This window comes from Genypterus blacodes, unplaced genomic scaffold (genome assembly GCF_046128005.1).
Source record: "Genypterus blacodes isolate CSIRO-AG114 ecotype Tasmania unplaced genomic scaffold, CSIRO-AGI_Gbla_v1 ptg000022l_1, whole genome shotgun sequence".
In the NCBI taxonomy this organism is placed as follows: Eukaryota; Metazoa; Chordata; class Actinopteri; order Ophidiiformes; family Ophidiidae; genus Genypterus; species Genypterus blacodes.
The window spans coordinates 935,086-948,123 of NW_027466835.1; the positions used below are offsets into that span (position 1 = coordinate 935,086).

Here is a 13,038-nt window from a genome sequence, read left to right on the forward strand (position 1 = left end):
CTGTTCTATGGAAATGCTTTTAGAGTTTAGAATGGAAAATTGTGGTTGTGACAGTTGATAGTGAGTTTATTCATTTAGTAGATATTGTATTTGTAGATTTGAGGTTTTCTGGTGTCAGTATCAACAAGACAGGAAGTAGGAACCCTGCAAACAAATGAGGAATCTGTGTTTGCATGCAGGAATGAGACATGATGCTCGGAAATGATATCAGCAGAAGTTGCATTTAAAAATGACTTCAGAACTCGACACGTAACGTATTGATAAAGTCTACATTCTGCATCATCACACACACGTTTCCTGTCGGCTCCTGTGAGTATCATCCCCCTGTGTGTTGCTGCTCAATCTGCTGCCCCTGCTTCTTACCTGTTGCTGCTGCTCATCTGTCATCTTGTGTTTTCCTTCCGTCCCTCCACCTGGACACGTCCATCTGCTGGCTCGGCTTCCTCTGTACCTGGGAGGATTTACATTAGTTACACTCTGCGCTCTCGTCTGCTGTTCAATATGCTCCTTGTGAAAATACAGAAGTCTGGTAAATGGTGCGACTTTTATGGGAGTGGTGATGTGTCTTCAATACTAATTGTTCCATTTCCAATGACCTGGATGATTTAGATAGGACCTGAGAGTAATTATATGTGGATAGTACTGGATTAAATGCTGCAAAAGAGCAGATCAAATATCAAATTCTGGGAAGCAAAGTTATGAAATGAAGCCTCTGTGATTCTCTCTTCTCATCCATTTTTGGTGTTAAACTGAGGCGTAATTCCACATCAAACACTCTGAAATAACATATCACTCATCAGCTTACTTACAAACAAATACTCTCCAAGGCAGAAGCGTTTCAAAATAGCGTTCAGCAGCAACATGCACAACTCTTCTTCCTTTCATCAGAGCTCCACCACACAGGTGCTTTTAATTGTTCTGGCTGATTGGACCTCTGCTCAGTGTGACGTTGATTGACTCGCAGGAACGTTACCCCGCCTCGTCAGCAGAGGGCGCCATTAGCATAAACTGAAGTGCACTAAATAAACGTTTTTGATGTTATAACTTTAACTTATTTAACTATAAATTTAACTTTATATTAAAGGCAGCACACAGGGTGAACCATCGTCTCTCATGTCCGATCGGTTCTACAGAGATTTATATTTGATCGCATATTCTTCAACTAAGATAAATAACTTCACTGTCACTAAAACTAAAACAGAAAATGAAGATTTACTTTCTAGCTCTCACCTTTGCACTCTCCTGGGACGGCCTTCCCAGTCTGCACTGATCCTCCCCACGATGCCTTCAGGAGCTCATTCATCATGGAGGACGATGCGAGTGGGCTGACAGCTTCACTATCTGTGTGACCCGGGCAGCTGATGACTGAATGCTCCTCCGGGGGGAAAACCTGCATTGTGTCACTTACAACAGCAATAAACACATCTTTGCTCCGTTGCTATTAAAGAATCAGCATCCTCACAGCTACACATCAGTGGTTGATGCATGTTTCTAGTCCTGTTTGTTTGTCTAAGCACATACTTTAGATCAGATCCTGGATCAAGATCAAATCGCACCAATTGATCATCTTTCATCAGTCATTTGGAAAAAAATGTTCATGCTCAGCCTTTATTTCCTGTCTGAAAACGGTTAATTAATTCCAACACTCGGTCCGTCTGTGTTTGGTGTTGGGAGCACTGTTTACTCTGGCATCATGCTGAGCGTGTGACTGGTGGCGAAAACACCACATGCGTTCACAGAGAAACACACGACTGTGAAATGTTTGTCTTTTGTGTCTCCTGAGAGGGCATTTGTTTAAAGTGGATATTTGGGCGGTTCAAACAGACACACAGCTTCCAGCTTCTCATCCAGTTCAAGGTCGTACACAGGGTCCAGAGCATGAGGATGGAGCTCTCAGCTGGTGCTGAACCCTAATACTCTATGACAAATCTCACTGTGACTTTATGGATTCAGAATTGCAATTTTTGAAATCATTTTGCCTTTGCTGCCTCTGGGCTTTTCATCAGAGCACAGAACCATGTCTGGATATCAAAAGAGCCACATTTTATTCAAGTCAAATATGGTGTGAGGCAGAATGATGCATCTTTGCTCTGTGCTCTGGCATTTTTAAAAGTTATGCAGATTGGATTGATATGTATGGAAGAGGAGAGGAGACATCCTTCCTCCCTACATTCATAAACACAACATGTGGCCTTGATTTATAATGCAAAAATGAATTCTTTTAAGCAATGTTGTTTCTGGAGTCTTGCACGAAATGAACCATATCATCAGACACTGCTGATAGGACAGACACGGCAGGACATGATGGACACTATGGACATGAACTAGAAATGATGTAGAGAATCAGTCAGGAGTCCTTTTGTATACTTTAAGCAGAAGCCACCTTAAATGTAAGATCAAAGCTCAAAGGCTCGATGGTCATGTGTTTTCTGAGTCAGACGACCCCACACTTCTGTGTCATTGCAACATGGAAGAGCATCTGACTACCTGCATCAGGATCAGGTGCATCCAGGACCCTGAATCCACACTGCGCTCAAACAGCATTATTAAGTCATGACCACACTTTCTTATTTATCTAATTTCCACGCCTTATGACCACAGCTTGTTTTGTATTCACACAGGATGTCGTCTCTCCGCTTCTGTTAACGTGGGCGCTGCAATTTCACAGTTTGAAAAGCCACAGGCCCGTTTTGAGTCAGAGTAGGTCCGCTGCTCGTCTCCTTCACTTCTCACGAGCAGACAGACAGACGATATAAGTCGCGATATAAGTAGCGAGTAATTTAAGACCTGTCTATACTGATTGATTAACATACTCAGTAGTTTTACATTGGAAATCCTTACCGGAAGTTATTTCAATCTTTAACTTGTCTCACTTGACGGAGGGTTACTCTGAGCTGTCAGCCACGTCACCTCCTCCAAAGGAACTTTTTCGTCATCGGACGCTGCAGCCGGAATCATTGAGAATTGCATTATCGTTTCGTGTATCAATATAAGGAAACAGGGCGAGACATTAGAGAGATCCTACTGTAGCTTAGCTGGCTTCCTGTTTTTTTAATTTATTTCCCCTTCATTGCGCCTCCGGAGCGCACTCGGCTCTGTCCTGTACTGCGGCGTTCAACGTTTTTTGTTTGTTTCAGGTTGTATTGTTGCAGATCATTGTAGATACAATGAACGTATTTCGTCTGGCCGGTGACGTGTCACATGTTGTGGCTATCGTTATCCTGTTTGCGAAGATATGGAGGTCCAAATCCTGTGCTGGTAGGCTGACACACTGTCTGTGATTCTCTGACAGTTTCACGTTTTCGTTCTAGTGTGTTTGATCGTAGTCTTAATGCATATGCACTTTGTGTTATCTGTATGCTGCTGCTAGTGTAATGCACACACTTTGAATGTATGTCGCTGTATGCTTGTTATTACAGACTAAAGAACTGATGCAGAGTTTTTACCCAAGGTCATACACAAACACAGGCAAAGTTTGGTTTTGGACATCAGTCTTCTAAGTACACATGAAGTGCCCGATGCTAAGTGGCTCTGACCGAGTGTGAGCTACGTGGCAAAGTGACGTTCTAACAAAGCAGTCTGTTCTCAGCTGCTGCACTCTGGATACACAGAATACTCAGCATGCATGTATGAAACTAACAAATTAACTTTCCCTGGTGCCTGCTGCCTGGGTGCTCTTGTAAAAGGAAACATAAGATTTGCAATCCTCGACCACGAAGCGTCCCCCATTAGCTCATGTTTACACCCCATTTCTCACTCTTTCCCTCTTTAGGCATCTCTGGGAAGTCTCAGGTGCTGTTTGCACTTGTGTTTACAACAAGATACCTGGACCTCTTTACTGTCTTCATTTCTGCCTACAACTCCATCATGAAGGTGTGTAGATGTGGACACACACACATACAGTATATACAGGACTTTCCCCCCCCTAATCTATTCCCACAACACAGCTTTAAGATCAGGGGTCACAGCATTAATGTCTTTACTTTGTCCACTCCAGTTTACATGCAGACAGAGCTCAGAATATTAGAAACTCCTCTTACTAATGTAACTTGGTACAACAGCACCAAACAGTAGAGAATCAAAATGATCTCAGAGATGAATCAACAGCATTCTAACAGTGTCGAGGCTTTATTGAAAGACTGTTGTACTAGACTGCATGTGTGCCAGATAAAGTGACCACATAGTGTAAAAAGCGGACGCCGGCTGAGCGTTTCACTGTTTACCGTCATCAGCCAATATTTGTTTTTATCAGCTCTGTCCTTATTCTCTGTCTGCTCTGTTCTCAGGTGGTGTTCCTGGCTCTGTCCTACGCTACAGTTTATCTGATCTACATGCGCTTTAAGAACACCTTCAACTCTGAGAATGACACATTTCGTGTGGAGTTCCTGTTGGTCCCTGTCATTGGGCTATCCTTCCTCGAGCACTATGCCTTCACCCCACTGGAGGTAAAAGAAAACAAAACCATCAGTCAGTCGCATGTGTGATACAAAATGGGATGCTGTCAACTTGTGATACTCACCAAGTCGATCAGATCAAGATTAATATGAAGAATTTGAAGTGTAAAATCCATGGTGAGATTAAATTGGGGACATTTGATTACTCAGTGTTCAAAGATTTGTTATTATTATAATGGTTTGCGCTCTTTGAAGACTCTGAAACTCCTGCTCTGATATAGATTGCATGAACCCTATACATTTTTTGTCTCCACCCAGATCCTGTGGACCTTCTCCATCTTCCTGGAAGCAGTGGCCATAATGCCACAACTTTTTATGATTACCAAGACTGGCGAGGCAGAGTCCATCACCACCCATTATCTGTTCTTCCTGGGTCTCTACCGAGCCCTCTACCTGGCTAACTGGGTGTGGCGTTACCATATCGAGGGCTTCTTCGACCAGATTGCCGTAGTGTCAGGCGTTGTCCAGACCATTTTCTACTGCGATTTCTTCTACCTTTACTTCACAAGGGGTGAGTAAGGAGAACTTGATGAAGTTGATTAGTTTGAATAAAGCTGTCACAACATCACAGAGCTCTGTTTATGTAGTCCTACACAAAAGTGACATCGTATAATGAGCTGAAAGAGAAGAAACACAGGTAATAAGACAGGTAGGTAGGTAGGTAGGTAGGTAGGTAGGTGGGTGGGTGGGTAGGTAGGTAGGTAGGTAGGTACTTTATGCAGATAGGTAGGTAGGTAGGTAGGAAGGTACTTTATGTAGGCAGGTAGGTAGGTAGGTAGGTAGGTAGGTAGGTACTTTATGTAGGCAGGTAGGTAGGTAGGTAGGTAGGTAGGTACTTTATGCAGGTAGGTAGGTAGATAGGTAGGTAGGTTGGGTAGGTAGGCAGGCAGGCAGGTAGGTAGGTAGGTAGGTACTTAGGTAGGTACTTTATGCAGATAGGTAGGTAGGTAGGTAGGTAGGTAGGTAGGTACTTTATGCAGGTAGGTAGGTAGATAGGTAGGTAGGTAGGTACTTTATGCAGGTAGGTAGGTAGATAGGTAGGTACTTTATGCAGGTAGGTAGGTAGGTAGGTACATTATGCAGTGTGTAGCTCACAGACGACAGAAACACAAAACAAATAATTAAAACAAAAGAAGTGTAGGAAATTAGTGTGCATTATTGATAGATAATAAATTACACGGTAGAAGAATGTATTTATTTTTAAAGCAAATTTAAACATTATATGATAAATGCTTCCAACAATTCATTTTAATTCATTTAATTTACGTAACATTAAAAACCCCATTGGGTAACCATGCGATCTGTGAGCTGTTCAATTTGTGTTTTGTCATTAAGATACAAACATTTATTCCACTGAAATGAATACCATAAAGAGGGAGGTTCAAAGTGAGATGTGTAACTTGCACCCAGTTAATCCGGTTGAGGACGTTCCCGTCACCAGGAAGTAGTGAGAAGGATTTAGTCAATGGCAATACTGTTTGCTCTTAGTTGACTTGCTAAACAGAGACAGGGGAAGAACTTTGTGTGTGTTGCTATAACTAAGACTCTACTCATGCCTGGTTTGTGTTTGTTCTCCTTTCTGTCCGCAGTGCTTCGAGGAAGTGGGAAGATGAGCTTGCCTATGCCAGTTTAAAACTCTCTGTGCCACACGGCTACCATCCTGTGCCTGCTACAATTCAGCAATTGAACACAAATATTTCCCTTCAACTGTATTTAGCTATGGGATCGAGGGTCTGGCATCACTAAGTCGACCTAAACTGAGCGTGCCAATAGAAATTATGTCTTGATTGGTCTGGGTGAGTGTGAATGTATTTTTTTTTGCATTTGTGTACGTACTTGTTGTGTTCATAAACCTTGTATTGTATCAATCAGACATTACAAGGTTTTATTCTCTCCATGTAGAACTTAAATTCAGGCGTCTGACATATTAAGGTACTGTTTTCATCTGCCATTACTTTCCCGTTTCTCGTGTTGTAGCCACATGAATATTCATTTTACAGCGCTCAGGTAGTCTCAAGTGCAAAGTTACACGTCAGGATTTTATACACGTCAGCATCATGTTTTATTTGACAAGGATGGGATTTCCCCAAGGATTTACAGTTATGACCAATATAAAAGCGTCTGTTAATGTGTACTCTTCCTTACCAGTAACCAGTCTTCCTCCTCAGTCTTAATGTTTAGACACTCCCTGGATATCTTACTGTAAAGCTTTCAAAAATATTTCTGGATGCCAAGTATGTAACTTTGACTTTTTTGTATTCCACTATCTGTTCTATTTCTATGTATTTTCTTCTACGGGAACAAAAAGGGCTAAATATTTTCTTAAGTCATAAATGAAGCCAAAGATTGAGCAACGACTGCTGTAAAGAAACAGTAAAACAATTGTTCCATCCTTCACCTCCTTTCCATTGACGTTTCAGTTTGTTTACCTATGTAATAGAATTACACGGATGTAGACACACACATTCTCATTTGTGTGTGTAGTAGTGCTGGTACACACACAGGCTCAGGTCAGATCAAGGAAAAAAAGTTTTATGGTACTTGTGTAAAACTTTACTTCCTTCTCTCATAGCCCCACCCACCGCTTTAGTAGCCGTTCTGATTGACAGCGGCGAGGTTGCCAAGGCTGCCGCTTTCTCCACCATTTTCATCTTGCTCACAGTCTTCCCTTCCCCTTTATCCTTCCCCTGAATTCCTGCCCCCTCTGCAGCCCCCCTCCCAAGTGCAGTCACTAGCTCAGACCAGAAAAGCCTTTCCTCTCTTTTCCTGGCAGCCTCTTCCTCCCTTCTCTCCTCCTCATCCCTTGTTCTCCTCTCTAATGTCAGTCCTTTGCTCTTTTCCTTCTCAACCTCCTCCCAAAAGGACACAGTCTTATTTCTTCTATTTCCCAAAATATTCTCCTGTGCCTCTCTGATGGCCCTCTTTGCCTCCATGAACATTGCATCACTATAGCAACTGCCTCTATTCTCTGCCACCATCTTGTTAACTTTCTCCAGAAGTTCCACAACCTGGTGGGGGCGCTCTGTTTTGTCCTGGGCACTACAATTTTCACTATTATTCAAAACATGACATCCCCCAAGGCAGCTGCTGACAAATTCCAACAACTCATTGCTCTCCTCAAGGAACTCCTCAATGCTTTTGTGCTGCAGCCGGTCCCCAAAAGTGAAAACCACCACGGTAAACCTGGTGGCACTAGACCCAAACATAACCTTGATCCACTCCAAGGCATCCTTCTCCTCCTGGGTGAACCTGCCGAGCTGCACGGTCACCAAGAAGGCATGGGGTCCGGGAGAAGACAGTCCGATACAACGTCCCACCTCTGCCATCACCTCCTGAGGAGAGAGAGAGGTGTGGAAAAACCCAGGTGTGTCAATCAAAGTGACCGTCTGGCCATCCACGGTCCCGGTCTGTCTCTGGCAGAGTGTGGTGACGGAGCAGGGTGAGGCATCAACATGGAAGTCAACCCTGCCCAGGATGGTGTTGGCCGAGGAGCTTCTTCCTGTCCCTGTCCGCCCCACCAGAATAATCCTGAGGGGATCATTGCTGGGCTCCAGTGTGTGAGGAGATGGATCACAGGCTGCAGCATACAACACACATTATTTGGTATTAGCAACATTTTTGGAAGAAGTAAAGAAGTAGTTGCACAAAAGAAAACAAATTTTGTGTTGAGAGAAATACTGACGAACTGAAAAAGTCAGAAATGGATAAAAAAAACTAAAATAATAATCGGATTCTGGTTTTATTTCATGCTTTCAGGGCTGTTGGATCAAATTTCTGTGACAAACATCAAAGGGTTATTGTGCCATTGAGCAAAAACAACACTGACATAAAGGAGTTTCATAGTTTATTAATATTTTTGTTGAAATTGCATTTGCAGCTGTTTTGTTATATTTTGTTGTCATAGCGCGCGCGTCGTCAAATTGATGAACGTGTGGTGTTCGTTTTCTAATGTTGCGTATGATGAGTTCTCTCGGCCACCGTACATATATTCCCCATTCAATCTAGTGTAGAGGATTGCAACCTTCATCCAAAACACAGCAGTACAAGCACCTCAAAGACGTAGGAGGTGAATTTACTGACTTCAGTTTTGCCTTGGATACCATGCATTGTTATCCAAAGGTGAATATATTAAAGATAATTTATTTTACTTTCTTTATTCATTCATTGATTTTATAAATAGTTATTTTTGCCGTTTCCACATTCTAAGTCCTCTCTCTTGTGCTAGCAGAATAGCAGCATATCTTCAGTTATATTTTTCTACTGTACAATGCCGCGATGTAGTTTAATAACGAATGATGATACCTTCAGGTGACCTACCACAGTCGGATGATGCCATCCTCTCTATGGAGAAACTTGGCGACTGATCGGAGACGTGAAACACAGACAGCTTCTTGCATGTAAATGCGTTTTCCTAAATATTCGCAGCGATCGAGTCCTCCTAATTTTCACACCACTTCAGCCAAACCGCAGAAGGCTCACAGGTAAAAAACAAAAACAAACCCACTGTCGACAGTTACCATGAGCTCACCATCTATGACGTGCTTCCGTTTTGCAAGCGAGTTATGTGCAGTATTGATAAAAACAATAATTAAAAGGGACGACACAAGCCTGCAGGAATCCCCAAATCCTCACATATTCATCATTAATCCGCCAAAATTATGATTTAACGTGCAATATACAAATGTGAGACTTCCCATACTTTGACCATGCTCCAGACCGGATGGTTGAGAAGCTTGACCTCAGGGAAAGGACCACCCAGTGGCTATTGACCCACATAGTCAAGATTGAGAAGCATTTCGCTTTTCCATGAAAGACCCCAAAGCAACAGAGAACACAGAGAACGACCTGAGCATGATCTAATTTATACAATGGGGTGCGTACAATCAAAGACAGTTGACACATGTACTGGTGTTTAATTCCATTTTATTATGTCAGCCAAGGACGAGCTGCAAGCAGTCACATAGGAATCATGAAGGTATAAAAACATTTAGTTAGATAGTTAGATATCAAACTAACCCAAGCAATCCGTATCACTTCTTAACAAAACACCTATCCAGAGTATTTAGAACAAACCTTCGGTCCCTCTGCTTTATAATCTGGATTAGAATGTGTGGATGACAGTACTACAGACGAGCAAGGCTCATCCAACTGAGATACACACACTCTGTTAGCCATCTCCTCTAAATATCGTACAATCCAAGCCCAGGTACACACCGTTTCTTTTCACCACATGGGAAGACATGATAACAAATAATACATAACAAAATACTCAGAGTCTGTGTCAGGGTCGCTACTCCCTGTCCTTTCAGGCCTGATGTCTAGAAGATCATTAAGATCCGATTTGGCGGCAGAGGAGCCTTTGGCAGATGTGGGTTCGGTAGGATAAGAGGGAGCAGCTTGATCGTTCACCTTTGCTCAGATTGTGCAGCCTATCCACTTAACCTCCGCCAGAGAATCTAACCAAAAACCTAAGGTACTAAGTTACTAAGAGCTTCAAATTTTGACTAGCGAGATTGTGCATCATTTGTTTGTCTAAATCGGCTAAATCAGACTTTTCTCAGAGTGATTGTGATTGAACACTTGTGAATTCTCACACTGAAAACATTCCACTTTGATTTCTAACTGCATGCAGTCCAATATGATGAACATCGACTACATTTACAACATGATTCATACTGACAGACTCCTCCTATATTGATGGGAGCTCCACATTGTGTTAAAGGTTAAGATAGCTGATGTTCCTCAGACGACAGCTGGGTGGCGCTGTTGCATGACAGCGTGGCGACGTAAGACTTGAGCTGGTTCCTTTTCTCTTTTCCCTTTTTTGCGTTGGCACCATGTTTAACCTGAATGTGAGGACACGCCTCCTCTAGTCATCCTGGAAGACAATGAGGAGGTGAAGAGACAAAGAAGAAGAAGAGTTCAGAAAATGTGAAGTTTGTTATTTCTGACATCTGTGGATAAGGAAACCTTTCCTTAAGCTGCAGGCTGGAGACTTTGAGCTACAAAATAATAACTTAACATCCAAACAGGAGGAAAGAGCTTCAAGCCCTTCGTCACAGTCACTCACCCACTCGTCTTCATCAACGCCCTCGAAGGAGTCCTGAGGGAGCGGGTCGTCCATGTTCCCCAGCTTGGCCACCATGGCACTCAGCAGCTGGGACACACACACACACACGCACGCACGCACACGCACACACACACACACACACACACACACACACACACACACACACACACACACACACACACACACACACACACACACACACACACAACCAGAGTCAGAACTACTTTGATTTGACAAGGATTTTGATGGTTGAAACACTGATATAGAGAAACAAATGGAGCCTATATGTATAATCTATATGTGCTGTATGACATTGTACACTAAGTGAGATATGTATATATAAATATGTATATAAATATAAACATAAGAGACCGCAGTGTTTGAGCTCACCTCCTCCTTCTTCTGTTCATCAGTCTTCTCTTCCAGGTAAACAGAGGAAGGCAAGTATTTCCGAACTGGAGCCTCTTTGGGGGCCTCGCTCACTGTGAAGACACACGCGCGCACACACACACACACACACACACACACACACACACACACAAAACAGTGGTGTTATCAATCACACGGCCGCATTGTGTTTGGCCCGTCTGTGCTCTCCGCTGCAGCCTGCGTACCTGGCGTCATGTCTTTAGGCTTCAGGCTCATCTTCCTGTGTTTGCTGTTCATGCCGGCGAGCCAGGCAGAGGCGGTCAGCGCCGGCTCCCACAACACCGCTGTGTCCGGGTACACGTCATCCTGGAAGAACTCTTTCTGGAGACCCAGAACAGACACACAGAGGGAGGTGGGTGAAGGAGCCCCAATGGAAACGCAGTGTCCCCACGTGTCCACTAGCTGGCGCCATTGTCTCACCTTAACCCTGGGCACTCTGAAGGCCACAGGCTCGATGGTCGTTTTGGTGAGCATCAGTCCTGTAGCGACCTCCACATCCTGCACGTTACACTCAGTCTTGGGCAGGAAGGTCAAACCCTGCACACGGGACCCACAGGAGTGAGAGGTGATCCGGCACAGATGAAGCTCTCTCACTTGCTTCACCGCGCACACACTCAAAATCAAGCAGCTCATGATGATTGAAGGCATTTGACGACATATGATTCATGAAAAACACAAATGTGTGATGAGCTCGGTACCTTATGAGGCTCAGGAGAGTGAAAGCTGCTGCACTCAAGGAAGAACGGAGCCTCAGGGACGATCTCAAAGATGTGCACACGGGTGTCGCCCTGTGACACACATACACACACACACACACACACACACACACACACACACACACACACACACAGGTTAGACGGGTCGCTGAGGTCTAGGATCAGTCAAAGCTCTTATTTGGCGACTTTGTTGGACCTTTCCGGCGAGGATGACCACGCTGGTGTCGGGGTCGTACAAGGGGATGAGCGTGGAGGGGGAGGTGTCCAACATGGAGGTGGCCACGGCCCCGGAGGACAAGGAGTCGACGGGGTACAGGTAGAGGCCTCTCTCGCCGCGACTACAGAAGGAGCAGAGGAAGGAGGATCAGGGGTGAAGCAGCAGTTACCGTGACAACATCGAACGATTGTATTTGATGGTGCAATTTGTACAAATAAAATAAAATAAAATAAAATAAAATAAAATAAAATAAAATAAAATAAAATAAAATAAAATAAAATAAAATAAAATTGAAAAAAAACATTTGCATGCTCTCTGACACTTAAATAGACGTTAATCTGTTGTTACCTGTCAAATCCGGACACCAGCAGGTACTTCCCCCCACACACCCAAATCAACCGGGCTCCTCTGTGGCCCTCAGGACCTCGGCCCTCCTACAAAAAGAGAGTAAACAACAGGACAAAACTGAATCTAAATCAGTTTCAGCGATGAGGTGGATTGATGCTTCATGCTCAGTGTGGATTGGAACAACAGGTCTGTGGTGGTGTGTGTGTGTGTGTGTGTGTGTTTGTGTGTACGTACCTGCACAGGAGCTGTGGACTTGCGTGGGTCATAGATGCGAACCTTTCCGTCTTTGCACACGGTGGCCAGCAGCTTACCGTCTGGGCTCCAGGCCAGGCCGAACACCTGAACGCATCGCAACACAAGAAGGAGACGCGTGTGTGTATGTAGTGAATGTTTAATGTCTTCACTCCGGCGTGTGGCGTGAGGAGGATCTTGAAACACTCACTTGGTCCTGGTGTCCGGTGAGGAGGTTGACCTGTTCTCCGCTCTCCAGGTCCCACAGCCTGATGGTGAAGTCGTACGATGAAGAGACGAGCAGCCCGCTGGCCAGAGGGTGGAACTTAATGGAGTAAATCTTCTCTGTGTGACCTGTGAAGCATCAGAGCAGCTGTTACTCTACCTGACCGCCATCATCCTCATCTTCATCCTGGTTCTAAATGAAGCTTTATATGAGTCCACTTGAGTCCATCCTACCCTGCAGGATGAGTTCCGGCTCAGTCACGGTCTCGGTCAGTCCTCCTTCCGGTACCTGCCACACTCTGATCTTAGCATCGTCACCGGCTGGTACGGACAGAGAGGAAGACGAGT

At 44.1% G+C, this 13,038-nt stretch overlaps 3 protein-coding genes across 3 annotated transcripts in view; 1 reads left to right on the plus strand and 2 right to left on the minus strand.

The window, feature by feature from the left end:
* The first annotated feature begins 2,863 nt into the window (after positions 1 to 2,863).
* kdelr3 (KDEL endoplasmic reticulum protein retention receptor 3) lies at positions 2,864 to 6,851 on the plus strand. The gene is made up of 5 exons (XM_076143226.1): positions 2,864 to 3,258; positions 3,773 to 3,873; positions 4,287 to 4,445; positions 4,713 to 4,965; positions 6,044 to 6,851. Exons 1-5 carry the CDS (start codon positions 3,168 to 3,170, stop codon positions 6,085 to 6,087), a joined length of 648 nt encoding a protein of 215 aa, XP_075999341.1. The 5' UTR covers positions 2,864 to 3,167; the 3' UTR covers positions 6,088 to 6,851.
* A 117-nt stretch (positions 6,852 to 6,968) lies between these two features.
* On the minus strand, positions 6,969 to 8,047 carry LOC142992574 (GTPase IMAP family member 9; the record flags this gene model as incomplete). Its single annotated transcript, XM_076143057.1, has 1 exon — positions 6,969 to 8,047. A coding segment is annotated over one exon (1,077 nt), but the record flags the coding sequence as incomplete, so codon positions are not given.
* A 1,313-nt stretch (positions 8,048 to 9,360) lies between these two features.
* coro7 (coronin 7) overlaps positions 9,361 to 13,038 on the minus strand; it is a 78,845-nt gene continuing 75,167 nt past the window's right edge. Inside the window, exons 18-28 of the mRNA XM_076143103.1 lie at positions 12,925 to 13,011; positions 12,677 to 12,819; positions 12,469 to 12,573; positions 12,235 to 12,320; positions 11,866 to 12,007; positions 11,652 to 11,741; positions 11,374 to 11,490; positions 11,139 to 11,274; positions 10,915 to 11,006; positions 10,525 to 10,611; positions 9,361 to 10,332 (exon numbers count right to left, since the gene is read on the minus strand). Coding sequence (XP_075999218.1) covers positions 10,324 to 10,332; positions 10,525 to 10,611; positions 10,915 to 11,006; positions 11,139 to 11,274; positions 11,374 to 11,490; positions 11,652 to 11,741; positions 11,866 to 12,007; positions 12,235 to 12,320; positions 12,469 to 12,573; positions 12,677 to 12,819; positions 12,925 to 13,011 — 1,094 coding nt within the window. The 3' untranslated portion in view covers positions 9,361 to 10,323. The remainder of the gene's footprint in view (positions 10,333 to 10,524; positions 10,612 to 10,914; positions 11,007 to 11,138; positions 11,275 to 11,373; positions 11,491 to 11,651; positions 11,742 to 11,865; positions 12,008 to 12,234; positions 12,321 to 12,468; positions 12,574 to 12,676; positions 12,820 to 12,924; positions 13,012 to 13,038) is intronic.

What these genes read in the sequence shown, in the direction of transcription:
- kdelr3 (XM_076143226.1), top strand. Translation starts at nt 3,168, where the DNA reads ATGAACGTATTTCGTCTGGCCGGTGACGTGTCACATGTTGTGGCTATC. An exon ending in GAGGTCCAAATCCTGTGCTG is followed by an intron (nt 3,259 to 3,772) that starts GTAGGCTGACAC and finishes TTCCCTCTTTAG; the next exon opens with GCATCTCTGGGAAGTCTCAG. An exon ending in ATGCCTTCACCCCACTGGAG is followed by an intron (nt 4,446 to 4,712) that starts GTAAAAGAAAAC and finishes GTCTCCACCCAG; the next exon opens with ATCCTGTGGACCTTCTCCAT.